The 25,618-nt window shown below is 41.7% G+C and overlaps 1 protein-coding gene across 1 annotated transcript in view; it reads right to left on the bottom strand.

Annotated features, from left to right (window-relative positions):
- Positions 1 to 14,738, bottom strand: part of KBTBD12 (kelch repeat and BTB domain containing 12) — a 28,729-nt gene extending 13,991 nt beyond the window's left edge. Inside the window, exons 1-3 of the mRNA XM_005420218.1 lie at positions 13,669 to 14,738; positions 12,472 to 12,742; positions 9,114 to 9,264 (exon numbers count right to left, since the gene is read on the bottom strand). Of these exons, the coding sequence (XP_005420275.1) occupies positions 9,114 to 9,264; positions 12,472 to 12,742; positions 13,669 to 14,738 (1,492 nt within the window). The remainder of the gene's footprint in view (positions 1 to 9,113; positions 9,265 to 12,471; positions 12,743 to 13,668) is intronic.
- Between the last annotated feature and the right edge of the window lie 10,880 nt (positions 14,739 to 25,618).

Below are 25,618 nucleotides of genomic sequence, written 5' to 3'. Positions count from 1 at the left end.
TTTTCTTCTGGCTGAAATTAACAGTATTTTATTTCGTTCAATATTTGAAATTGAAAACCTTCAGTGAGTTTGGTTTTCATCTCTTTTCCCAGCACAGGGAACCTTTACTTGCCTCAGTACCCACCAGCAAGGTCCTTGCAGTTGGTACTGGATATCCCTTAGTGTGTGCTAATGCAGGGCTGGCACTGAAATGTGTTCAGTGTTAACACCCTCAATTAAACAGCATTTGCTCTGATGGGCTCCTCCTCTGAGGCCTGATTCACCTGAGAGCTGAGGTAGAGATTAACTGTGGTCATGGGATTTTGCTAATCATTTCCTTGTCAAAAAGGGAAGCATCACCCTGCTGAGCCTTTCTCATGGTGGAGGCACACTGAGCTATTCCTTGGGGAATTTCAGAATTCAGACATTTACTGTATTATTCTTTACACCAGAAGCATTATCCTCTCCTGTGCAGCCTTTTCCTCTACTCCCTAATGCCTCATTAGAGAGCTGACACTCTTAGGACAGAACAATATTCTCCTAAATTTATCAAGAAAAAATTTAAGAGCTAATCAAATTTTTTAACTGATAAGGCTATTTAATTGATTGCTTATCTCATATTGTTTCTGATTGTACAGCTTCCACTGGCAGATTCATAGAATACAGCATGAAAACAATTTGCCACCAGTTTATGTACAGTCCACAGACTGCAGTGTAATGCAGAAATTCTCAAGGCAGTTTTAACTGGGAACCAATAATATTAGAACTCCCTACAGACTAAATTGACCCTTTCAAAATACATCTTTGTGGTGCCAAAGACAGATGGCTGCTGGTTGTCAAGCTAGATATTTTTAAATTAGCCCAGTTGTTACTGTACCCCACTGAAGAATATGCACTCACCCAAAAGAAAAGTCTTCATGTGAGAAATGAAAGAGGTTCTTGTTCAATCAGAGGAATAAATGGTACCAGTTAGGGAATGCATGCAGCATGTCAGAAACCAATAACTCAGCTGATTGCCTTATTATTTCCAGCAGGGAGGGGGAGGTGAACAAAATGTCCCTGAACTTCTCTAGAAGCACAATAGCTGTTTATTTCTTACTGTGTTTTTAATTGTCATTTTCTAAATAGAGTAACTGTGGGGCAAGGTAACTCCAGAAAGAACACAAATAATCAGGTACAAAACTGACAAAGCAGTCAGTGACTTTTTGCAAAAAAACCTCACAACCATTACCTTTTAATGAAGGCATTCAGCTGCCAGTCCAGGGGATCCCCCACCAAATATTTTTCCTGTATGGTTATCAGAAAAGTAATTTTCCAGGACCTATTGATCCATCTTTTCAAAAATTTCAGAGCTACTACATGTTTTCAAGCATTTGTAAAACCTTCATGGGGTAGTTTAAGCAACTTATATTTAACCTCTTTTAATCCTGCCTTTATCAGAGACAGTCCTGAAGGTACAAAACATTTCCATTTTATTTAAACCCTGCACAGCTATTTCAGCTAAATCCAATTTCATATTCAATTTACAATAGCAAAACTAAGTTCTCAGCAAATAGAAAGGAAGAAGGAAAAATCAGAGGGGAGTAAAATTTAATTTTCAAGCTCGGAAGAAGAGCGTTATGGAAAACAAGAAATCATGAACTTCAACCTCCTCTCTTAAAGCAATGTTAACACTGACAGGTTGCTAACAAAGGAACTGAGGATATCAGACTCTCTGAGCACTGGTTTTCTGTGTTCCCAGATGCAGTAGCTGAGAATTACTCCTGTGAGAAAGTATATTTTTTCCTCTATGGAAATGGATGTCTCAGGATTCTTTCCAAAGAACTGAATACAAAAACCAACAACAAAAAAAGTCTCAAATTCAAAACAATTCACATCTACAATCAAGTGGAGGAATCACACATTAACCAGGCTATTCATAATCTATAATATATATACACCAAGTGATATTTCAAATTGGCAGAAAAAACCCCTTGCTGTGTCAGACAACTCTGGCCACTTTGTGCTCCATCACTCATCAATTCATATCACCCAGAAGCCACTGGCTTCTTCATTCATTTTTATGAAAACATCACAAATGCAAGTGGAGACACAGGGAACTATAGTTAACACCACAGAGATTGTCTTTATCTCAGGTTCTCTGGATAGAGCAGCTGAAAAGCTGAGCTGGTGCTCTGCTCCTACAGGAGGCTCTACATAAAATGGGGCTGACATTTAGGGAGCTCAGGCAGGGTGCAGAAGAGGGCACAGGGGTTTAGGACATTAGGCCTATGTTTAACTGATGCTCCTGGACCAAGGGCAGAAGGGGTGGGTGGAAACCCCAGGTGATGCTGCTCAGGGTGATCAAGAGTTGTTAGTGCCCTCAGGGTACTGACAGTGTTATTTTTTATCCTATAACTGAGTCCTCAGATCACAATAGCAAGCAATATGTACTCTTAGTAGTGGCCCTTTGAATTTTTATCAAAGGAACCTGGGAAATGGGTAAAAAAAAAAAAGGAACTCTTCAATAAGCATATGAAATCCAAGATTTGTCTCCTGTAAAGTAATCCATTATTAAATTGATCTCTGGAATGCACAATGAATTTAATAGTGCTAATCTCTTATGTAACATTTCCCTTCATTACCAGCACTCAAGCTGAGTCCCAGCAGTTCTATTTCTCTCTCATCCTCTGCTAAGCAGGGCTGGATGGCAGAGAAATGAGGGAGCCATAAAGCAGCCCTGGCAGGCACTTCCAAAGGTGAAACCAAGAAGTACTGTCATCCTTTGCTAACCAGAGCACAGTGGATGAGGTAATGCAGCTTGTAGAAGACACGAGGGCATAAGATTGATTAGAAGCAGGGCTGAAAAATCAGATTATTGTCTTCCTAAGCATGGTCAATGTTTCAGTTTCAGCTCCTTTTCTCATAAATGCCTTTTCTGACTTCCTTTGAAAATACTTAAGTGTGTAGAAAGCAGTTTCAGTCTCATCTATCTGACCAATTTATCTGCCTATTTTTGTTCCTTCCTGCACATGGACACTTTGGAGGCTGTTGCACAGGTACAAAAGCTCAGAATCAGACCCATAGGCTGCTACTTGTCAGAAGTCCAAAGCATATTTATAAATAGACATGTTTATTTTAAAAGAAAGTGTTTTTCAAATGCACAGTTAATATTCAAGCATGAAAGCTAAAATGTTTCCTTCCAGCTCCTCCTACACACACTTTCTTTTCCAGAGAGACCCCAAAGTACACATTCAAATAAGTATTTTTTGATCAAGACGTTCAGTATTTAATTGAACCTCATTTAACTGTTTAAAACTTCCAAAAGAAGCTTTCAGCGAGAGCCCAGGGGAAAAAACCCAAGTTGTAAGAGGTAGGATGCCAGTCTGAGGAGGATAAACAAAAATTCTTTGGTTCCTAAATCTTCCCTAATAGGATTTCTCATCTAAGTCCTTCAATACGTTATTATTTATAAAGCAGGAATTATACAGCATAAAAGCAACACATGGTTGATGCTGTCATAGTGATACAGCTTTTTTTTTTTACCAGTGACCTGTATTTCAGAGACACTAGTTCTACTGAGTGTGTTTTAACAGAAGTAATGAATATAGCATTCAAATGGATTCATTTGGATAAATTTTCCTGATTTGTATGTTGGCTGTGATAAGTTTTCAGAGAAGTAGCTGGAAAGGATATTTTTTTAAGTGAGAGATTAAAATGCATGACCTTAAATAGAGCCCTCCCATCTGGTTTTCTTCCAAAAGTGTCTCAATTGCCTCTGTCATTAAGAACACAATACTGCTCTTTCTTGGGCTTTCCAACAAATATAGTTATGCTCCTGGGAAAATATGGAGAGAAAGAGCTGAGACCAGTGAAAAGAGATGAATAGGAGAAAGGATTTTGAGCCTTAGGAAATGCTGTTAATTTACTTATGAGGATTATGTATGGTGTATAAATAGCATAAGAATCTCTAGGAACATTGCACAACAAACAGACAATTATGGTGCAGGACTGCTGATTAAGACACACGGTACAGGTTCTTGAACAATGCTATTACTCACACCAAAAACTCTGATTTACTTCTCATTTTCCTTCCTTTAGCTTGACTCTACAATAATTCCATTTAAGTCATTAGGGTTTTACATGCTGGAGGCTGGCAATTAGTCTGGGAAGGGTTTTTGGACAGTGACTACACACTCTGTGCTGTGCCAATAGGACTTTTCAGAAATTAACACTTCAAAGGCTAAGCATCAGATTCTGATCTGGGTGAGAATAAAGTGATCTTAACACAACTGCCATCAGCAGACTACTTACTACAAATTTCCACCTACATGGATGACAGCAAAAATTAAACTTGTCTATCAAAGAGTCTGCTACTTCACCTTATTCAAAGCTAATGTTCCATCAATTCTTTCTGTTTCATATTTATGATAGAAATTGCATTAATACATCACAGACATTAGAGAGGATCAACTTTCTCTGCATTGGTTTTTCATCTGTGCTCTAGAATCCCTCAGTGTGCTGACACCTGTGCAAGAGATCCTGCTGGAAAGAGCTGACAACCTTCCTTCATTTAAAGACTTTGTTTTCAAGACTTGCTTGAAAGAAATCTTCTCTCTCTACATCACTATCTCTTTATTTCATGTTTTTATTCCTGGGAGGCAGGGTGTGGTCCTCCAGGCATACAGAAGATATCTTGCATTTACCTGTTTCCACCTTGCCTCTTTTCCTTCCTCTGCCTCCAGCAGCCTCAGAGGATCTCCTTAGCTGACTGCATGATGCCCATGGAGATAATGCACCCCAAAAGGAACAAGAATGGTAGGAGAAGTGGGGGATCCCTGTGGGAATCCAAGCAGTGCCATTCCATGCTGCTGAATGGCCCCTTCACAGAGTATCCCCTGACTGGGGCTGCACAGGAACCTCAGATGTGCAAGTTCTGTGCACACACACTTCACCATGAGAAACTCCCATTAGGGAGCAGAGACTCAACAAAAGCCTCTCTCTACAGCACAAAACCTTAGACATTATGCCTGAGCTATCTCTGAGGCCACTACATGAGAACAACCTATGACCTATCACAGCTGAGACAGCCACCATACACAGAGCATCACCACACAATTTGAGAAGGTTTCAACCCGTACACAGTAACACCATACCACATCAGAAAGATCAGGTATCTGCCCATACAGAGTAACATCACGGCACTTCAGAAGGCTGCAAGGGTCTGCTCTTTCTTAACCTTTTATCCCCTCCTGTTGATGCACTGCACCTGTGTGCCCTCTGTTCCCTTTGGTGGTTGCTCAGTGCCCCTGGGCACTCCATGGCTCATTGCTGGCAGTGCTGCTCACCTGCTGCTCTCAGCTATGCCCATTGCGGATGAGGCTGGGCCAGCCCCACTCCCAATTACCCCAAACTGTGTGCCTACAATGATCCTCTTCAGAATGTGTCTTTTTGCACAAATCATCCTTGACAGCATCTTTCTAGTCTCCCAGAGTGCCTGACACTCCTTATGAAGCAGGGTGGTGTCCAAGGGATCCACAGCTTTGGGGTAAAACCACAGTATAGTGGTTTTACCACCCTCATGACAGTTGCTATTTGCTCTCTCACTATCAACCTCTATTCTTTCTATCTCCATTATCTCCTGAACATCATCTCCATGATCAAGTGCCACATCAGCCAGATTAGGAGCACTTTCACTGCCTTCCTCTCAATGCCATGAGCTGCCCGTTCCCCTAGCTGGAGTTACCATCACATTTGTGTCCAAAGGGGAGCTGGACCCACCTCACAGCCCAGCAGCCTGAGAACTCACAAGGTAACATGAACCTGTCACCACAGATAAACCAAGGAATGAAGCTATTCTGTGTGAGGTTTAATTACAGTTGGTGAGCATGAGTTTACAGCTGGAGACGAGGGCGCGTGCGGTGTCTGCAGAATAGGATGCCAGTATCATGTTTGTATCACTGTTTCCAGCCAGAGTTCATTTGGAAATTGCTTCATCACTTTGAGAGGTCTTGGAAAATGCTTTAATCTCTCCACAGAGTTTTCAGACTGTGATGGTTAACATTTAGTAACCACATTGTCTTCTTAATTTTAACAGATAAATCTCCTTTTCCATCCATACTCTTGCAGGTGGATTTAAACCAGCATATTCAAAGGCAGAATGTGTTGACCAATAATTTTTGGCTCAGACTTGTCTTTCAATTAAAAAATTAGTTGTAATATTATTTAACTTGCCAAGAAAACAAGACTTATTCAATTATATGTGTGGTCTCTTTCTGCATTTACATTATTTCCTCTACCTTACATAGCTTTTGTGCCTGTTGGCCAGTTTCAACTAAATTTTGCAGATTTATGGATGTTAAAGTTCTTACAAGTTTTGTGAAAACTGGCAATGAGGAGGTTGTGAAAGCAGCCCAGATCTAGGTCAAAATGTCTTCTCTGCAACTGATATTCCTGCTACCTGATGGTAACTGATCTGTGTCTGCACTTGCTGCAGTTACACCTTGAGTGGGCAGAGCATCAGAAGGGAAGCAGGCTCAGAAATGTAATGGCAAAAATAGCCCAATCTTTCTCAAAAATATGCTGTTGGGAGCAGTGTGTGAGCTTAGTTACCCTTGGTATAAATCACAAGCAAGTTTGTCCGTTACAGTGAAATTAGCCCAGGTTTACACTGTTAAAACTGAGAACAAACTGTGGCATTATGAATGTTTAGTTAGACTTAGTGGCAAGAGTGAAGGGTCCAATGCAGCAGACTGTAGCCTAAGCGTTTAAGTGCATTGGTTCCCTTAGGAATGGGGTCACATAAAGACTGCCATGGAAAGGTGTGTGAACCAGCAAAGTGATGGAGACAGAGCAAAACCCTGTTACCAGCCATGTGCAGATCAGATTGTAGGAAAGGTTTTCTCTCCCACACACACAGAATTATTGGTATTGGCCAGCAGGTAAGAAAGAATTCAAGCTAATGTTCGCCTCCCTGAATACTGCAGCACTGGCTGCTACACGTACAAAACCAAGGCTTTTTATTTTTTTAATTAGCAGAATACTTCTGAAGGTCCATGAGACCGTGAATTTTCCTCAGTGCCATTTAAACAGGCATTTTTTGGATTTAAAGCTGTGTTTTGTGTCCAATCTGTACATTTCATTACTGTAATCACTCACATATGCTTCTTGCTTTGTGAGATTTTGAGGGAAGAAAATGGATGCAGTTTTCCCCATTAGCCACTCCTTTTCCCTGTGCCAGTGTCAGGCTTGCTGGGAAGAAGACTGTCAATTTGTTTTATCACATGCATCCCAAGGCAGCTGCTTTTCTTTGCTCCCTGACTCCCTGTGTCATCACAGCCTTCGAGGTCTTGATCTGGGAGCAGTTCTTAGTGAGACACATGAATGCTGCTGTTCTCTGCCCAGCTATTCCAGCTGCTGCCCCATTAGAGCATCAGTGTCAGTATAAATAATTATATGTATTTAACCTTTTACAAAGCACGAAGTCTCCATGTTTCCAAAGCACCTTTGAACCAGGGCAGCCAACACTCTCATTATTTAACAGCACACTGACATTCTCTATCACTAGCCTTTGACAATAATGACCCAACTTTCTGTTTTCAAAACTCACTTTTCCATATGAGCTTCTTTCACCCTTCCTCCTGGTTGTTCCTATGGGCCTCTCTCAAACCACTTAAGAGAATGAAGTTTCTCTAAAAGAAGACAAATGCAGCATTAAAGCCACTTTCCTCTTCTGCTTCAAAGACACCTTTCCCACACACCTCCCTTTCTGTATTATGAGCCAAGAACAAACTGCTTTATCCCTGGTATGTAACAACCCAGACAAAGGCAGAACGCCCTGATATAGGAGGTATATTAAGCTGATAACACTGTATTCTTGTGTTCACTTTGATCAGCTTGTAAGCAAGAGTAGTTTGAAGCAGAGGGGATTGAAATATCCTGAGGTGATGATAGAATTGCTGCTTTCTTCATACCTAAAGCTGCCCATGAGACCATGGGAGCATGGAAGGGCATGAATCACTCACAGCCCACCTGTAGATAGACTGGATGAACTCTTTTCCTTGCTTCCCCAAGAACTTTCTAGTCATATATCTATCTACAATAAGGTTTTGGGGCAAAAGATTTTGGGGTAGATAGGTGATTATTGAACTCATTTGCACAAATTCTAAAACTTTTGGTCAAAGTACTGTTTTGAAACAAAAAACCTGAAAGGATTCGATCAAAAATTGACAAAAAGAAATATTTGTATATTTTTTAAAATGCGCTGTGTTGAGATAGGTGGAAGAGAAGTATTCACTGAGTTTTGTCAGGAGACAATCATGATGTTGGTTTTGGGAAATCAAAATTTTCTTTATCCTTATGCCTTTCCTTCACAATACTGCATATATTCCTTAGCATTTCACTGCTCACCTGTGAAATGGTGCTTCAAGGCTTTTACTACTCACCTTTCAAAAGTCATTGTTATTTATGTCACTGATACCCCAAAGAAAAGTATCTTTGTTGTACAAATCCAGAACACTACACATTCACATAATTTAATCCACATAAATTACAGAAGGAAGAAATAATGTGGGAAACAAATAACTTTATAAAAATACTCCCCATTTATCGCTGGCCATGGTCTATGTACAAATCACAAACGAGATGGGACTGCTGAGGAACGTGCCTTGAGCTGTTTTATTTTCCAGCATCAGTCTCATTACATGGTTATGACAATGGGAAGATGCCATCAGCTCACATCCCAGGCAGCAGACAAAGAACTTAGTGTTACAACTTACTTTATAAGTTTTTTGACCAATCACACAAAGCAAAAGCACATTGACAGTAGTTCCATCCAACCACTGTAAGCACACGTACTTTCAGTTAAAACAATGCTTGCTTATTTCGAATATCTGCTTGTAAGCCTGAAAACACAATGCACAAAGCCCCATTATTAAGCTTAGATCTTCCTAATATCTCACTAGATACACTTTTCTGCAGCTTAGGGAGTTATTCTAGACAAGCAGGAGTTATTCTAGACATTAGTCCCCATTTAGTACCAGGTACTTTGCCCTACAGTATGTAACAAAGGGTGAGATATTTCACTTCACAAAGGCAAATTGCTGGAAAGGAGAAAAAGTAATGGTCCTATCTGTTAAAAATCTCTTTCCTCTTACCCAAGACATAAATCTCCCCATTGACTACGGCAGTGCTGAAGCGGTACTTGGAGAACTTCATTGGGGCTCTCTCCACCCATTTGTCTTGGCCTGGGTCGTAGCGAAACGTTCTGTTACTCAATCGATCCGGCTCCTCGTCAGGCAGATCCATCTGCATGAAATATGACAGCCATGTAATAACACAACGTTTGGAGCCCTCCACACATGCCTGCAGGCAGTTAATCACAGCAGACAGCTCGGCAGATAAATAGCACAAACACATCAATTACAGCTGGGGGGGATTGTACTCCCCAGGGTTTACCAGCACCCATGGCTGGTGGCTGGGAGTCTGCTGTAGAAGCAAAGGAATAAGTGGATATCTCTATCCTGCAGCAATAGAGCCAAGAATTTGGGTCCTAACAATACATTTAGGGTTAGGGTTAAGGTTCCCAGCTCCGGAAGATCATACCCCCTTCCACAAGGCTGCTCTGCAGTCCTAATAATAATGAGGGAAAACCAGTCTGTCTTTATTTCCCTGATAAATGTTGAAATCTCTTTCCACTGTTACTCAGACTATGCCTGAGTCTCAGTCAGGTACTTTGCTGGCCTTTCTCAATCACATGTATATGTACATGTGTATGTATATGTATATGTGTATACATGCATATATATGTGTGGTATACATACATATATATGTGTGTGTGTTTTTAGTTATATCTATTTATATATCTTATCCTAAAAAACATTTGCATATTTATTTAGTCAGCCTAACCACTGTAATGTTGTTGTTCAACAGCTGTAACTTCAACAGTTTTCATAATAAGCCCCTAACCCCCTCGCTATATCTTTGCTGCCATAACACTTTCTATACTCACTCCTACTCCTCTTGTTCTCTCTAATCTTCTTCCCCCTTCTCTGCCTGTCTTATACAATGCAGGGAATTCAGATGCTGTTTTCTGGGTATGACACCCTTGAATGTTAGCAGTGGGATGTGGAGGGAGGATTCTGAAATATTTTGGGATGAAAGTTTTCACATGGAGAGAGTGAGAAGGAGAGAAATACTTTGCTTACTTGTGATGGCGTTACATGTGTCCTTGTTTTCTTGTTATTTTTCTTTCCCGAAAAACCGTTCCAACACTAATGTCATGGACAAGATAGTAGGAGGCAAACTAGAGAGTAAATATAAAGCCCCTTGGTTATTCCCTGAAAGTGCCCGGGGCATGTTCTTTCTCTGTGGTAAGTGTGAAACGCTAATTTATTCACTGAAAGAGGGGTATTTGGAAGCTGAGTATTTTCAGCACAGACTAAACATGTACTTAGGAGAAGACACCACTTGACATGCTGTAAATTCACATCCAACCTCATTTTTGTGGTAATGTTCTCCTTGGAGTGCGCCCTGTTCTCTCTGTGTACAGAAACATAACTTCCAGCAGCACTTCTCTGTGTCTCAGGGGTCTGAAATCTTCCTCTCAGCCTCACCAAACACTTTCTTCCATTTTAACAGCCCCCACTCAGCAAGGCTGGAGTCACTTTGGGTTTTAACTGCGCTGGCATCAGGGGCCAGCCCGATGCTGAGCAGAGCAGCGCTGCTATGAGCGAGTCCCTGCCCTCCTAAGCTGTTATTTTATGTTCTGGCTTGACTTTGAATTGTCTTATTTCAATCACAAAGCCTGAGTGGGAAGGGTATTTTTCTCTGTCCTGTAATGGACGCATGCATTTAGGGCACTCTGTCAATGCTGTTGTTAGTGTTTGTTCAGGATTGACAGAACATTCAGTGCTGCTGCAGCGCAGGGACAGCCCCTGGCTTGGCCAGCTCATTTGCTTTCCCAGTGCAGCTGTGGTAACCCCACATAGGCAATCACTGCATCTGACAGGGGGAAGATGGATGGTACCAGAAGAATTCAGCACTCAGTGCTGATCTCAAAGCACTTTTTTGAGTACTCTAGCTAATTTATTCTCATCTGTGCAGGTACACCAGAATTTTACAAAGCTGTGGGTTTTGATCGATTGCTGTTAACCTGCTCATCTCAAACCTATTTCTATATAAACTCAGACACCCATGCATTGTTACTGATAGTACTGGTAGGCAGGTATCCACTTTAGGTGGGTTTAAAAATAATTATTCTTGGCTCAATATTCCTGACTTGTGCTTCTAAGCCACTTTTCCCTCTCACAATCTGTTCTGGAAAAAAGCTTAACAAAGCTGGTTGTCTGACTTCAACATCTATCTTTGTTATATGACATACCTTTCAGTTCAAGTTTTTTTTACAGACAGATTGTTTCTACATTAAGTGTTTTCGTATTTTAGTTCTTCACATATGAGATACCCTTGCACAGTTGTTTCTCTATCAGAAATACTTTCTGATCTTTCTCTTGCCTCCTTGGGGACTCCCGCACTCAAAATATTCAAAGAGGTGGAAGTCTTGTTAGCTGACTGCATCTCACTTTTAAATACTTTAAGCAGGAATTTATTTCAAGAGGACAGAAACCACTGAGTTGTGATGACAGTCTGAACATATTGCAACGAGCATTACAGATGCTCCACTTCATTGTCAAGTGAATATGGGGCTTTTTCCTGAGCACTCAAATTTGAAATTCACCAAGCAATAAATAAGAAAGGGCTAGACTCTGAAAAAAAGATATTTTGCACTGGGAGCAACTGGAGAGAGTGAGCACTGCCCTTGACATCCATCTTCCTTGTAGCATAGCTCTGTATAATCCCTGTACTACTAAACATGTATCTGTGGCCCTGCTGAAAATCTCTGTAAAAACTTTACATGGCCAAGCGATGCAACAGAAATAAATAAATGGATTGGTTAAAGGACTCTGTTTCCCAGAGAATGCTTTGACTTTTCATTTAAAATGTAATTTAACGAAAATCAAATGAATTAACTTTAGTCAACCAAGAAAGCTTCCTGAGAAAGCAAGGTGAACTTTAAATGTCATATAGAAATCTGTCCCTGAAGTGTACCTGTGTACACGGTTTTTGAAGACAGGGCACAGTTAAGGGTCCCTGTATGATTAAATGCCATTCTTTATTATACCTAGAAAAATTAAGAGGATGGTAAATAGGGAATAGAAAGGATGGAACCTATAATGACAAAGGAGATGTATTTTAAACTCTTGCCCACTGTCAACACCTCTGTGAATAAAAACTGCCCTTCCTGAAGTTGGTATTTACAGTGAGGATGGCATAGATGGATGTTATTCTTCTTCACCCTGTTTGATTTTCCTACAGAATATGTTTAATCAGAGGAATGTGAGCAACTTATTCTTCTGTTATCACTGATGTATTTTCCCATGCAAGAAGCACTGTAAAACTACACAACAGTTCCTGTTAGTGCACAGAGCAAACAAGTAAATGGGCACAATTCTCAACCTGTGGCGTCCATCCACCCAGCACGTACAGCTTGTCCTTCACTGTCACCACCACGTGGCAGGCCAGTGGCACTGGCAGGGGTGCTGTGCTTCTCCAGGTGCCTTGCTCCATGGAATACTTCTCCACACAGTTTGTGACCAGATACTGATTTTTCACTTTCATTTGCCCTCCTATCACATAGAGGTCGTGGTGGGCAGTGCCCAGTGCGTAGAGCTCACGGAGCTGAGTGCTGCACAGGCTGTGCCAAAAGTGGTTCCCTCGCTGGTGGTATCTGTAGGAAAACCCACAGTTGTAAATGCCCTGCTTCACCCAGGTCCCATCAGCTTGTTTGGAAATGTTAGCCCCCTTTAATTGTCAGTGTTTACTCAGCACAGTGACAAGAGGAACTCTCTCCTCCACAGAGAAGTTATAAAATTGAGCCAGATATTTGCAAGATCAAGCATGTTTAGTATGAGGAATCCTAGGGGTCCTTTCAAAGATATTTTACCCTAATTAAGATAAGAAGACACTTATTTCTGCATGTGCTGCTCAATCACAGTTTTTGCTGAAATTAGTGGGAGCAGTGAGAGCTCAACACTGCTGAAAAGAAAGCCACTTCACCTGCCTCACTATGAATTAATTTCCTCAAATTTAGGCATTTGCATTTGAAAATGCTGTCACCATTTTAAAATTTGATCTTCAATCCAGGAAATGTCTGGTTTTCTTTAAAATGTGTGCATCTGAAAGGATATGAGTAAAAACAGAATGAGTTTTTTGAGCTATCAATCATCATATTTAATCTATGAAGCATTATCATCAACATCAACAGAGGAGTATGTTTTCTTTGTTTTACTGGGCTCATTGGATCATCACTTGGCTCATTTCCCTCTGCTAATGACCTAGAAAAGAAGTATCCAAGGAAAATACTAAGATTTGGGTAAAGAGACTATAAAATCTACATGCATTGATCAAATTGAGCTCATTTGCTCAGAGATACCACAAGAGTAACTCCTCATTATTTCAGAAGAATTTGGTTGTATGTATATCTCAGAGCTGTGAAAATAAGTTGTGACAAATTGATCCAAGTAGTCAAAATCGCTAAGAAAAAAGAAACCAAGTAAAAAATGCTTTGTGTAATGGTCTTTTTTCTTTTTTGTCCCCAGGGACACTATTTAAAATTTTTCAATAATTAGGGGATTTCTGACAGAGGGTACACACCTATAAATTTCAATGCTCCTGGTCCTTTGTCTAGACAATTTGACGGCGCTTGCCTCGCCTGCCACAATGATATCATTTTTCTCAGTGACAACACCAGTGCAAACACATCCCAAGCCCTCTCCATACTTTGGGGAGGAAATGAAGTAGGTCTTTCCTGTCGCAGGAGCATAACAAAAGCTGGCATCTGCATAGCTGCCATGCCTGGACCTGATGCCGAGGGAGTTGTTGCCGATGCAGAGCAGGAGATCCGTGGTCTCCATGCCATATCGCAGGCTGAGGGAAGGGTGCCTGGACAGCTGGATGGTTTTCAGTGCTTCCTCGAACATATCGCTGCATTCTGAATTGCACAGAATCATTGTGTTCCTCTTCCGGGCTTCCACAAGAAAAGAGGGGCTGACGAGTACCAGTCTCACTTGCTTGAGGAGCTCAACAAGGTGTTGTGAACGTGACTCTCTGCTGTGCTTGACCCACCTAATGACAAGGTCCAGAATGCTCTCCTCCCTGGAAATATTCAGATCATCTGATTTGATGAGAGTCAGCAGCTGCTGGAATTCAATCTCTAGTATTTCTTCCTGCAAGCTCACCTCAGCAAAATGCTGATACATGTATTTCCTAGCTTGGTCGCATAAATCATCTGCCCCGATGTGGTTTGCAAAGTAATAGATGCCCACGCAGTTGGAAGCATCCATGTGGTCCATCATGAACTTCTGACACATGTTGCAGACCTCTTCCATCTGCAGGAAGTAGGCAGCGAGGGCGACAGTCTGCACGTTGAGGCTGGTGAGGCGCAGCTCGGCACTGTACACGTAGTGCAGGATCACCGACACGCTCTCGGCTGAGACATCGTGCAGCACCACCTCCCTCTGCGTGCACTCTGCCAGGCCACACGTGAACATGGCTCTGAAATAGGCACTGAAGGCAGCCAGCACCACCTTATGGCAGGGGAACTTCTCGCCTTCTGCAACCAGCACCACGTCGATTATCTGTGTGGATTCCTTCATGCTCTTCACTTGCTCCAACAAAGCCAAGCTGTGGCGCTGCTTTCTCTTCTCCTCAGCCTTGCGATCCATGGTGGATCCCCAAACTTCCTCTCTTTAAATATCCTCAGAACTAAAAGTCTTCATTGGGACTGTTTCTAGAGATAGAAGCATAATATTGTCCAATCAGAACAAACTATTGGGCAAAGGAATATTGCTGTAATTACCTAAAGTTAGTAATCTCTATGGTGTGATATGAATCAGTAATGTATAAAAATCATGCAAAATTATGGTGAGGTCTCAGGTTCAAGGCTTCCAAAATATAAGAAAAATCAACACTTCAAGTGACCTTCAGTATTCAATACCTACCCCCAAATTCTGTGATTATTTAAAGACAATTACAGACTTCCCTTCAAAGCAGCCTTTTTCAACTGCCTTCTCCCTCTCTTCCCTGATCCTGATACAGAGCCTATAAAAATTGGGCAGAGAGAGTCTACACAGTGTTGTGGATAGAGGCAGCTTTTACCCCCAAAGACTGGTAGTGAAGTGGCAGGAAGCAACTTGGTCCAACTGGCCAGATTCTTTTCTCTCTCACACCAAAGCATAGGTCACTGGTTTCTACAGAGTTGCTACTGGATTCCTTTGGAATAAGTAAAGTAAACAGAGTAAATAAATTCAGTAAATAGAGGCCAGCCTTCAAGCTGTCCTCCTTCTTCTCAGCAGGATGTTTATGTGCTGTGGAGTCACAGTGTTGGTTCCACTCACTGTAAGCTCAAGGGACATTTTAAATTAAATTGTAATTATTAACATGCTCCCTCCAGTTTTACTTACGGAGGGAGAAAAGGGAAATTTGTGGTCTCATTTCTGTTTGGCTTTTGGTTGGTTTTTTTTGGGGTTTTTTTTGGGGGGGGGTGGGTTTTGGTGTTTTTTGTTGTTGTTGTTTTGGCGTTTGGTTTTTTGGTTTGTTTTTTTTTTTTTTTTCTGAAGCAAGATCCTTTAGTGAATCTCTGTCTTTCTGCAGAATGTGAGGTACAGGTGTAGAATTTCAGTGGGAGACTGACATTTACCATCACTTGAGGGATACCAGTCCTTATCACAGTTTTCGGCTGTAATATGGTAATGAGACAGTTCTGTTTTAGAAATGCATTAAGGACTCATGTCATGAGTCACCAGTACACGAACAAGTCCTAAAGCTGTGGTATAACCATGTTTGAAACACATTGTAAACATGGTACAAAGTGCTTAATGAGACTGTTCAAATGAGTAACATTCCTCAGCAGCTTAAATACTTGCAGGATCAAGGGCTTGTATCACAGATTGAATTAGTTTTCTCAAATCCTGGCAGCACAAAGAGAAGTCTTAGTTTCATTAAAGAAACATGTAAAAATGGGTATATGGAATTCTTTGAAATTCCTCTATTTTTACAAACAGTCCAGATTTTTCTACAGATTTAGATAGATAGATCTTTAAAAATATTACAGTTACTTCCCAGGTGGAAAGGAAACCTACAGCTATATCATCAAACTCAAACCTACTCTTTTAGCTGTTCAGTTGTTTTTGGAACTAGTCCTCATTCTACAGTTAGGTAGATTCCTCACTTTGAGTGCTAATTTAAAAGCCATGCATGCTTGAAGATTGGCATTTCCTTGATTTGATTATTTCCATATTCCAAATATGGAACCAGAAGCAACAAATCTAAGAAATGAAACTGGGTTATTACCAGATTAAAAAAATGAATTTGGAAGACTAAACATTAACATCTGGATGTGGGCCAGACTCTGAGCTCTACTTATGATACCTCTAATATTCAATCAAAAGAACAAGTTTAGTACAAAAAAGACAGAGATGGTATTTCAAAATCTAGATTTTTTTCTGTCTCCTTTGAAATTAAATACTACATTTGAGAAAACATGGGTCTTAATCCTTTATTGACTGCCTCTGGAGCAGTCTTTACAGCCAGTAAAAGGCATTTCATGAGATAAGAAATGTTCTTTTTTTAAATCCTACATGATAATTAGAATGTTTATTGTTTTCCCCTTGTGCTATTTCATAATTTTGTAATATTTGAGCTTCACTGCATTTTGATAAAGTAACCTCCCTATATCTCAGAAACTGTGCTTCCCACCTCAAAGACCATAAGCACAGACCTCTTAAAGAAGATGAGCTGTAGTGTCCTGAACCAGGTTGTTCATCTCCAGCTGCATTAAAGTGTTAGTAAGCACCAACAAGCCCCAAACCTCTTTCACATTCTGACTAATCATGACTTTTCCTCCAAAATCATCAACTTCTTTCTCTTTTATGATGTCAAAACTTCATGCATCCCCCAGCTTTTCCATAATGGTCAAAATGTGTATTTTTAATGTAAAGAACAAGTGAGATAATTATTCACCATCATTTCCGCTAGACTTTGGTACAGATCAGAAAGAAGCTGTCTGTAGAACTGAGTTATGATTTCATTTCCTTTGCTGGTCACCTTTAAGTTTTCTTTCACTGTTAATTTAGCTTTCTTAGGAGCAACCATTCATCAGTGATTACACTGTTCATTAGATTTGTGAATTTTAAATTGTTCATACCAGTGATCAGCACATCTGGCACAACACTCTGGCAGCCACCTCCTCTGCTCTTTCATCAGCAGGGCCTCAGCAACAGCATTATTGAGGAAAAACATAGCTCATGCCATTAATGTGCTACTTGAGGTGTTCATAATCTGATGGACAAGTCCCACACCACCATGAGGGGCAGTGTCCATCTGCAGCCAGGGAGGTGGGCTCCTCTGCCCCCCCAAGCTGCTGGTTCTGCTCTGGATGCCCTCCCCAGGAGCAGCAGCAGGACTGCTCTAGCCTGGGAGCAGGAGATGGGCTGGGCCCCTTCTCCTGGACCTGTGTCACAGACATGTTTTATGAAAAATCCTTTCCTTAGGATTTTTTCTCCTGAGAAGCTGAGAGGCCTCAGGCACAAAATGTAAACATTGATTATCTGCTGCTGTGGAATGCAACAGGTGCATCTGTGATTGGTCTCATGTGGTTGTTTCTAATTAATGGCCAATCACAGTCCAGCTGGCTCGGACTCTCTGCGAGTCAGAACCTTTTGTTATCATTCTTCCTTCTTTCATTTCAAGCCTTCTGATGAAATCCTTTCTTCTATTCTTTTAGTATAGTTTTAATATATCATTTTCTTTTAATATAATACATATCACAAAATAATAAACCAGCCTTCTGATACATGGAGTCAGATCCTTGTCTCTTCCCTCTTCCTGGGATCCCTGTGAACACCACCACAGATCTGCTCCATACCCACCATCACCTCACCCTGTGCAAAGAGTCTGACCCTTCCAGGAGGGTCCCTGCAGCCCTCCAAGCTGTCTCTACCCACCTCACTGAGCTCTGCAGAGCCATGCTGCTTCCCCAGGCAGAGCTGCAGGAACAGTGTGGTTACCTCTCTCTTGCAAGAGGACAATATTCACTTTTTCTTGCCAGAACACACCTCCTTTATCTCTGTGCTTTGACAGCACAGCCAGCTCCTGACTGAACTGTACTCAACAAAATCATGCTGTTGACTTGCATGTGAGTCTACTTTCTCCATAATACAGCTGAGGAAACTGAAGCTAAAAGGTTAAAAAGAAAACAGGATTAAAACCCAGGGGTGCAATCCTTTCATTAACTTCAGAAATTCATCCCTGTGCTTTAGGTGCAAACTTGTCACTTCCCTCCTGGCTTTTAGCAGTGTTTAGGTGAGGCCATTGGAAGGATATTAATATTCTCCTTTATATCACTGGAAAGACTATTAAAGGATAATAATGGAACAGGGCTGCTTTGATTTCCCTCTGGGTTACAGAGGGAAAAAGATGGTACATTGATAGTAAAAGAGAGGATAAATGCGATGCAAATAGAATTTGCGGTAAGACACTGCTCTGAGATTTTGTCAGGGGCTGAGTTGTCACTATAAAACTTCCAGTGCAAGGTTCAAATCCTTTATAATGTCACAAGGAGCTGAAATCAGAGTTAATACCTCACTCAGAATTTTGGGATACTTTTTTCTTCTACTGTGAAAAATGGATTCAGGTGCAAACCTCCATTGGATGTCACTTTGAGAGCTGGGCTATTAATTTTTCTCCAGTTCTCTCTGCTATTTTAATTTTTATATCAACCATTTAGTTAGTCTAATTTCACCTTTTTTTTTCCCTTTGTGCCATGAACCTTACAAAGAGCCATATATAATGGTATGCAGGAGCTCCAGCATACACTTTGCAAGGCTGTAGCGTGCTGCATGAGCAGTTTAAAACATAAATAAGCACACTGCTGTGAGCTCAGCTCTCCAGCTTTTATGAGGCTATCAAACTATAAATAAATGCTGTCCTCAATTCTCAGTTACACTGCAGGCTTTTTGAACTGCCCCAGTGCAAAGGGACTGTATACCAGATGGAAGTAGCTCATCAGGAATTTCCCCCAACCTCTGGGGGGAAAAAAAGCTACCCTGTAATAAGAGACATTATTTTGTCTGTACTTTTTTTGTCTGGGACATAGATTTTTTTGTCTTTTCCTGAGGAATCTCCTGTTTCCTTGTCATGGTGGGAGGGTGGGAGCTGCAGGACCTGGCCCAGCAGAGGTCACAGCGCCCAGCGTGGGGGGCACCTCCTGCATCCTCCTCTTCCCCCTCTGCTTTTTTTTTCTTTTTCTTTGCCTTAATGAGGCTGCCTTGCCTTCAGCCAGCCTCCCTTCAGGTGCTGAAAGGATCAGAGTTCAATCACATCAAAGAACCAGTGCCTCTGCCCATGAATTATTTGTGCTTCCTTTGTTATCAGTAAGCTGAGAAGCAAATCTGTTAATTGTATGCATTATGACATTTGGCTGACAGCCACAGTGAGGCAGAAATCAGCACCCAGATGATAATAATGTTATAATCTCAGAGTTCAATTATGAAGGTTGTGCTGGCATTTAAAATCAAGATTTTAAACCGTGCAAAAGATCCCACAGTGCTCAAAAAAGGGCAAATAATGCTAATCTTGATACAAGAAACAGGCATAATAAGACATATAAAGGAAGCTTCCAATGAATTATAGATGTTCCTGTATCCATAGGATAATAGGAATCATTCTCTTAATTCTGACACCTGGAAAGATGCCAGAAGAAATTATTGTGTGATTGAATTATAAGGATTTAGAGGGTAACAAGGTGATAAAAGCAGTTATGGCACCTATTTATCAAGAACAAATTGTGTCAATCCAACCTAATTTTCTTCATTTTTTTCAGGGATAATAGGGGATAAATTAGATACTTTGTCTTAAGACTACTGATATGGTCATATGTGACAAATTGTGATGAAATCCACAGACTAAATCAAGACCAGTTAGTTGCCCAGCTGGTTGAAAAAGCCAATTCAAATAATAGTTATTGGTGGTCAGACTGGGAAGCATCTCTAGTCTGTGGCTGGAGATCTGTGCTGAAAAGGTCACTCACAGTTTCAGGGAATACTTTCTTGCTTTGATTCAGATATGATTTCTTGAATTAATTATATCCATTCTGTCCAGATAAAATATACAGACTTATGGCAGCACATTAAGAATCTCCAATTAGAATTGGAGAACAACCAATTCTTTCAGGAAATTTATGTTCATATAGGCATACAGGTAAGTGTCACTAAAAGATGGTTCTCTGTAACAATTATACATTCAGTGCATAGATGTGTTTTATATATCACTGTAGCTACTAGCAGCCAGAGTACCTTTCTGGAAGTTTTCCATATTCAGTCAGTTGCCAGTTACTTAGAGAATTAGGATTTTCAGGCTTTCAAAGGCATCTAATTAAGTTAAAAGCCCAGCCTCTGCTTCAGCTTACTGTGCAAATGTAGGACTGAAGTGTCTGCATCACTTTTAAAGTTGAAACTTCAGCCTTAAATAGCTTAGGGAGTTCTAAAAGATTTGCCAGATGATGGGGTCACCTTCTATTAAAGTCATTGAAAGAACTGTCCTTGCTCAGCTCCCTTTGGTTTGGTGCATAAATTACTGGGCAGGCTGTAATGACCGCCAAGTCACCCTCCTTCATGGTGGCTTTCCAGCATTTGTGCCAACGTTGGACGACTGTGTTGCTATTTTGGGCAAGCAGTGAGTCTGCCACCCGCTCGTGATGTGGGAATTCCACACTGAGGGTCCCACTGTGCGAGGGTTTTTATCTGGGTAAGGCATTCCCTCAGGGCCTGGGTTAATCTCGGGGTAAGGCAATTCTGTGGGGTTTGGGTCAGTCTCGGGGCTGTATATGGGTTCTGGTGGCGCTGAGGGTTTGGCAGAATTAACTGACGAAGCCACGTAGTGGCTGACAATTGAGTGACTTCCTTTAATGGCTGCCATGATTGTCCCCCATGTAGCGAGGTGCCCATAAACTTTGGCATTGCCATCCCTGGTGATATCAAGAAGTCTCTGGCCTACTGCTTGCCAGGCTTCTAATCAAAGGGGCCCACTACAGAGAAAACCTTTAACTTGATTTGACACTCAGTCCAGCAGGGTGCTTACTTTCACATCAGCCATGTTACTCGATTGCTGATGTAGGAGCCGCCTGACCTGCCCAAGCTGCTGCTTTGTTCCTGGGATATTCCACCTCCCATACTTTCTCTCACGGGTCTACTCAACCTCCAACTGAGGTGCATGCACTTTAAATTCCCAAGTTCCTTCCCAAACTTTTCCTGAATCCTTTTCCCAGATCCTCTCCCTGGATCCTTTGCCAGATAATTTTCCTGGATCCTTCCCAGCCAGTTCCATGACCTAGTGAGAGCTGCTACCAGAACAGACCACACACCCTGCACTGCCTTTATAGGTCCCTGTTCGAGCACCATTTGTAGCAGTGGGGAACAAAGTGACACGGATCCCCTTCTGCATCTGAAGTAGATCACTTTATTGTCAAAATCAGCCCCTTTTTATACCTTTAATTTTAACCTGACGTAACTGAAACAAAACCAAGACCCAACAGAAATTAACAGAAAGAATGCACCCATTGGCTGGCTCAGCTGCCGTGCTGCTGTCCTACCATCCAATCAGCTTCCTGCTCCTATGCTGTCCGTGTGTTCCTTCAGCCAATCAGATTTCTGCTCATGCGCTCTCCGCGTGTCCTTCAGCCAATCAGCTTCCTGCTCCTACACTGTCCGCGCATTCCTTCAGCCAATCACAATCTCCCTTCCAACTGTCACTCAGCTGGCTCTCACTCCTCCGTTGACTCCTGCCCGCCCAGCCTGCAGCTCTGCCTTTCCCATGGGGCCTTCTGGTGAGCATGAGCCTTACAACTCTAACAACTGTAACCCCACATCCTACACAGCCCCATAGCAGGTACAGATCAGGCGATTGGAACTGATTTATTCCAGTCAGGGAAGGAGGAATTTTTAGGTTTTGAAACTACTAACGCTACGAAGCCAATGATGTCATTGGCCCATATGAGATGAAGTCTAACAGTCCTTCTGAGAGAGATTTTAACTATTTTTCTCCCTCCATCCCTGTAGCACCTTGTTTCTGTTACTGAGAAGGCTGAGTCAGGGCACTTTGAAGTCTCACTAGATCCAAGCATAGGCTGGTTCTTGCTGGGATGTGCTGCTAGGCAGGCTCATGGGAGATTTCTTAGCTTGTTACAGCCTGCAAGTGGTGCAAAAGGAGTGAAGGACACAGGCTGCTGACCTACAGGCTGCTTCTGTAGATGTAGGCTGTGTTGTGCTCCCCTGTGTACATCCTTGCATCCCTGCTGCTCCAAGCATCCCACTCCAGCACAGCCTGCAGTCATCCCCACTCAGACACAGCCAGGCCTATCTGCAGAAGCTTCATTTTCCTTCTCATTGCATTGCTCTTAATTTAAAACAAAAATAAAATGGACCTCAACAAGGTGCTATGAACTAGAAGAAACTTGGTACCTACCAGGGAGATTTTTTAAGCAGTCTGCAAAGCTTCAAAAACTGTGTTTGGGAGCATGATTGACCATTGGAGACCTGAAGATGCTTTGATCAGTTTTCAAAGCCTTTGGGTAGTTTATGATTCTGGGAAGATTTGACAGTTTGTGCTCTGTGTACTGCCAACTCAGAGGCCTAGATGTGGGATTGGATTAATATTGATCCTATCTCAGCAAATACCAGGCTTTTTTTTTTCTTTAAACTGTTACAGATTCATGAAAAAATCAAAGCAGCTGGAAATGAAAGACCCTATGGGCCATCTTTTCCAATGTGCCTTCACCTGACTTAATCTGGTTCAAAGCTCAGTGAAGTCAGTGAAAAGAATCCTACAATTTAAGTAGAAATTTGATGTGGCTCTGTTAACAAACAAATGCCTATGGACAAACCCCAGTCTGAGTCAATTATGTGCATTAATTGTATGAGAAGAATAGAACCTAAAGATAGACATACCAAGCCCATTTCTTTTACAGTTCACATATGCAGATCATTTCTCTTGCATATAAAAACTGAAATGGCAAAGTGCTCATTCACAGAAGGAGGATGCACAAGTTTTTTACAATGACAGATGCCAGCAGAACGAAAATGTATTTCTAAAATGCATTTCAGTATCTCTTTAGGCAGCCTGACAAGGGCCTTAGGAGTTTCTCTTTTTGCATTTCTCTAAATATACTGGCTAGTATAGGAAAGGTTCACTTTCCAGAACAGTTATATAATATAAACAGGACTGTGTCACAATTAAAATAAACATAATTTAATAACTGTGCAAACTAGGCCCTCTTTCCATTTTTACAAAAGACTGTGAACTCTAATTGCTAATACTTACATAACTCAGGAGCATTCATCCCTCTGGTGAGCAAATGCAAGTATGTAAAAACTTTGATAACCCTGTCATTTGGCAGTGAGATTATAATAAAGTGCAAATTGTAAACCCTTATAACTCAATGTGAGGATTCCATTAGTTACTGTTTGAATCCAAACTTACCACTGCTTGAATCCAGTTCCAATTTCAATCACTACCAAGCAAATATGTGGGTATGTCCATATTCACAGAAGGGAAAATTTGGAGCAACCCATGGCAGCAACACACCACTACCTCACTGACACACATTCAGTATCTCCTAAATCTGCAATCCCCACTGAACCCTCATACTGAAAACGTTCATCCCTTTGGCAGGGATCAGTCCCAGGCATGTATAGATACCCTGACTGAAGAGCTAAGAGTTTCTTTGAGCTTCCTATATGGAAGCAAGTCCAGATGTTTGCAGGCTTGTGAAGTATTCAAATCTCCCCACCATGCACAGACCTCAGGCACTGAAATTCCTACATCCGCTGGCTGATCCTGTTCCCACACTGCTGACAAACTCCACATAGCCGCAAACAGGCCCCAAGTTTGATGCTGATCGATGGTTCCTGTCCTAACTTTGTAATGAATCTCACAATTCCTTTATGAGCTAGACAGCAGGCGCTGTAAGGAACTGAGAGGGCTCCGTTTTGGCACCAGCAGTGGGTCCTTGTTGCTGCCTTGCAGCTGGCCCTGTGTTTGTGCCCCTCTGTAGCACCTTTGAGGATTCCCCAAGACAAACATTCAGGTATCCCTGCCCACAGGTTTCCCATGCACCCAGCAACCCAAAGCAAGCTTGGCCCTGGTGATTCCACATTGCCCATCTCTCCCAACAGCAAACACCCTTCCCTTCCCTGCTCCAGTGGGGATGGGATTTAAATGTACCTTTTCCACGCTGGGAGCGGCAAGGGCCTGTGAGAGAGCATGGAGAGGGAAGCAGAGCTCTGACCCAGCACACAGAGCTCCTGGTGACAGAGGGGTGCCAGGGCTATGAATAGCCTTGCACTGGGCTCCTGGCTGGGATAAGGAGCTGCTCTAATGTCAGGCACAGGGGCACATTAGGACACAGCCAACAGGCACCATTCTCCTCACCCCAGTCCCTGCGCTGCCTGCCAGGCACCATGCTGGGGAGCAGCAGACTCTCCCTTGGGATGGGGCAGCTGCAGCTGGTGTTGGTGACCTCTGCAGGAATTGTGTCCCCCACAGACCTTGCACAGAACCAGGCATATCTCTGGATGGCAGCTATTCCTGGGTGGCTGGAGCAGTTCCAGCACAGGAGCACTCACCTATCTCTGAGGTGTGGGTACCCAACCCCACAGATGCTGTTGCTTGCTGACCCTATCCAAGTCATCCCCAAAACCAAGGCCACTGTCTCCATAGCTGACAAAAATTTTCCCAAACTGGTCCTCCTGCCCTTCTGCGAGATTCCAAGGGCTGAAGTTGTACACCAAAGAAGGATTGCTGACCAAAGTGAGTTGTTATCTGTATATTTTATGGCTATCTTCTTGTTTGTGCTGGTGTAGATCAGAAACAGGTCAACTAAATTCGTCCAGAATGATGGGGCTGCACTGATGTACATCTCATACTCTGGAAATTAAAAAGGAGCAGGGAGAGCCATAATACCCTATTTTTATTTCCATATGTTTAAGGAAAGATGGAAAAAAGATTAAGCAGAATTTAGGGTTATAAAATTGATTAATGTTGAGCCAATACTTTTAGTTGAGAAAGACATTAAGGGGTTTTCAGAATGTTCTTTTTAAAATAGTATTAATTTATTTCTTCACCATGCTAATTGGTTGATTGATTGTAATAACTTCTGAGAAAATTGAAAATGAAATGTAGTTTCTTTATCTAGATTTTTATTCTGATGATTTTATTACATACTTTTTCTAAAAGCCATAGAGGAAGTTTGCAGAAACGTTCAGCTGCTAAGAGCAGTTTGTTGGCTTTAGAGGGAAAATTAAAGTACATTATTTTAAAAGCATATTTCATAGCATTTGTGAACAAAACTAGGGAAGAAAAATCCCAGTGATTAAAGTTTATTCTTGTCAAAGAATTCGATGGACCAAATTACAAAGATATATATTGTCTAAACTCCCAGATTGTTCTTATTAAAAGTTCAGATTTATCTTAGAAATAAAAATACCCAGTCTGATACCACAGCTCTCACAGAAGCCAAGATAGAACAGTGTGCTGATGAAATGCCACAGCT

Source organism: Geospiza fortis, unplaced genomic scaffold (genome assembly GCF_000277835.1).
Source record: "Geospiza fortis unplaced genomic scaffold, GeoFor_1.0 scaffold70, whole genome shotgun sequence".
Taxonomy (NCBI): Eukaryota; Metazoa; Chordata; class Aves; order Passeriformes; family Thraupidae; genus Geospiza; species Geospiza fortis.
This window is presented reverse-complemented; position numbering and strand designations above follow the sequence as displayed.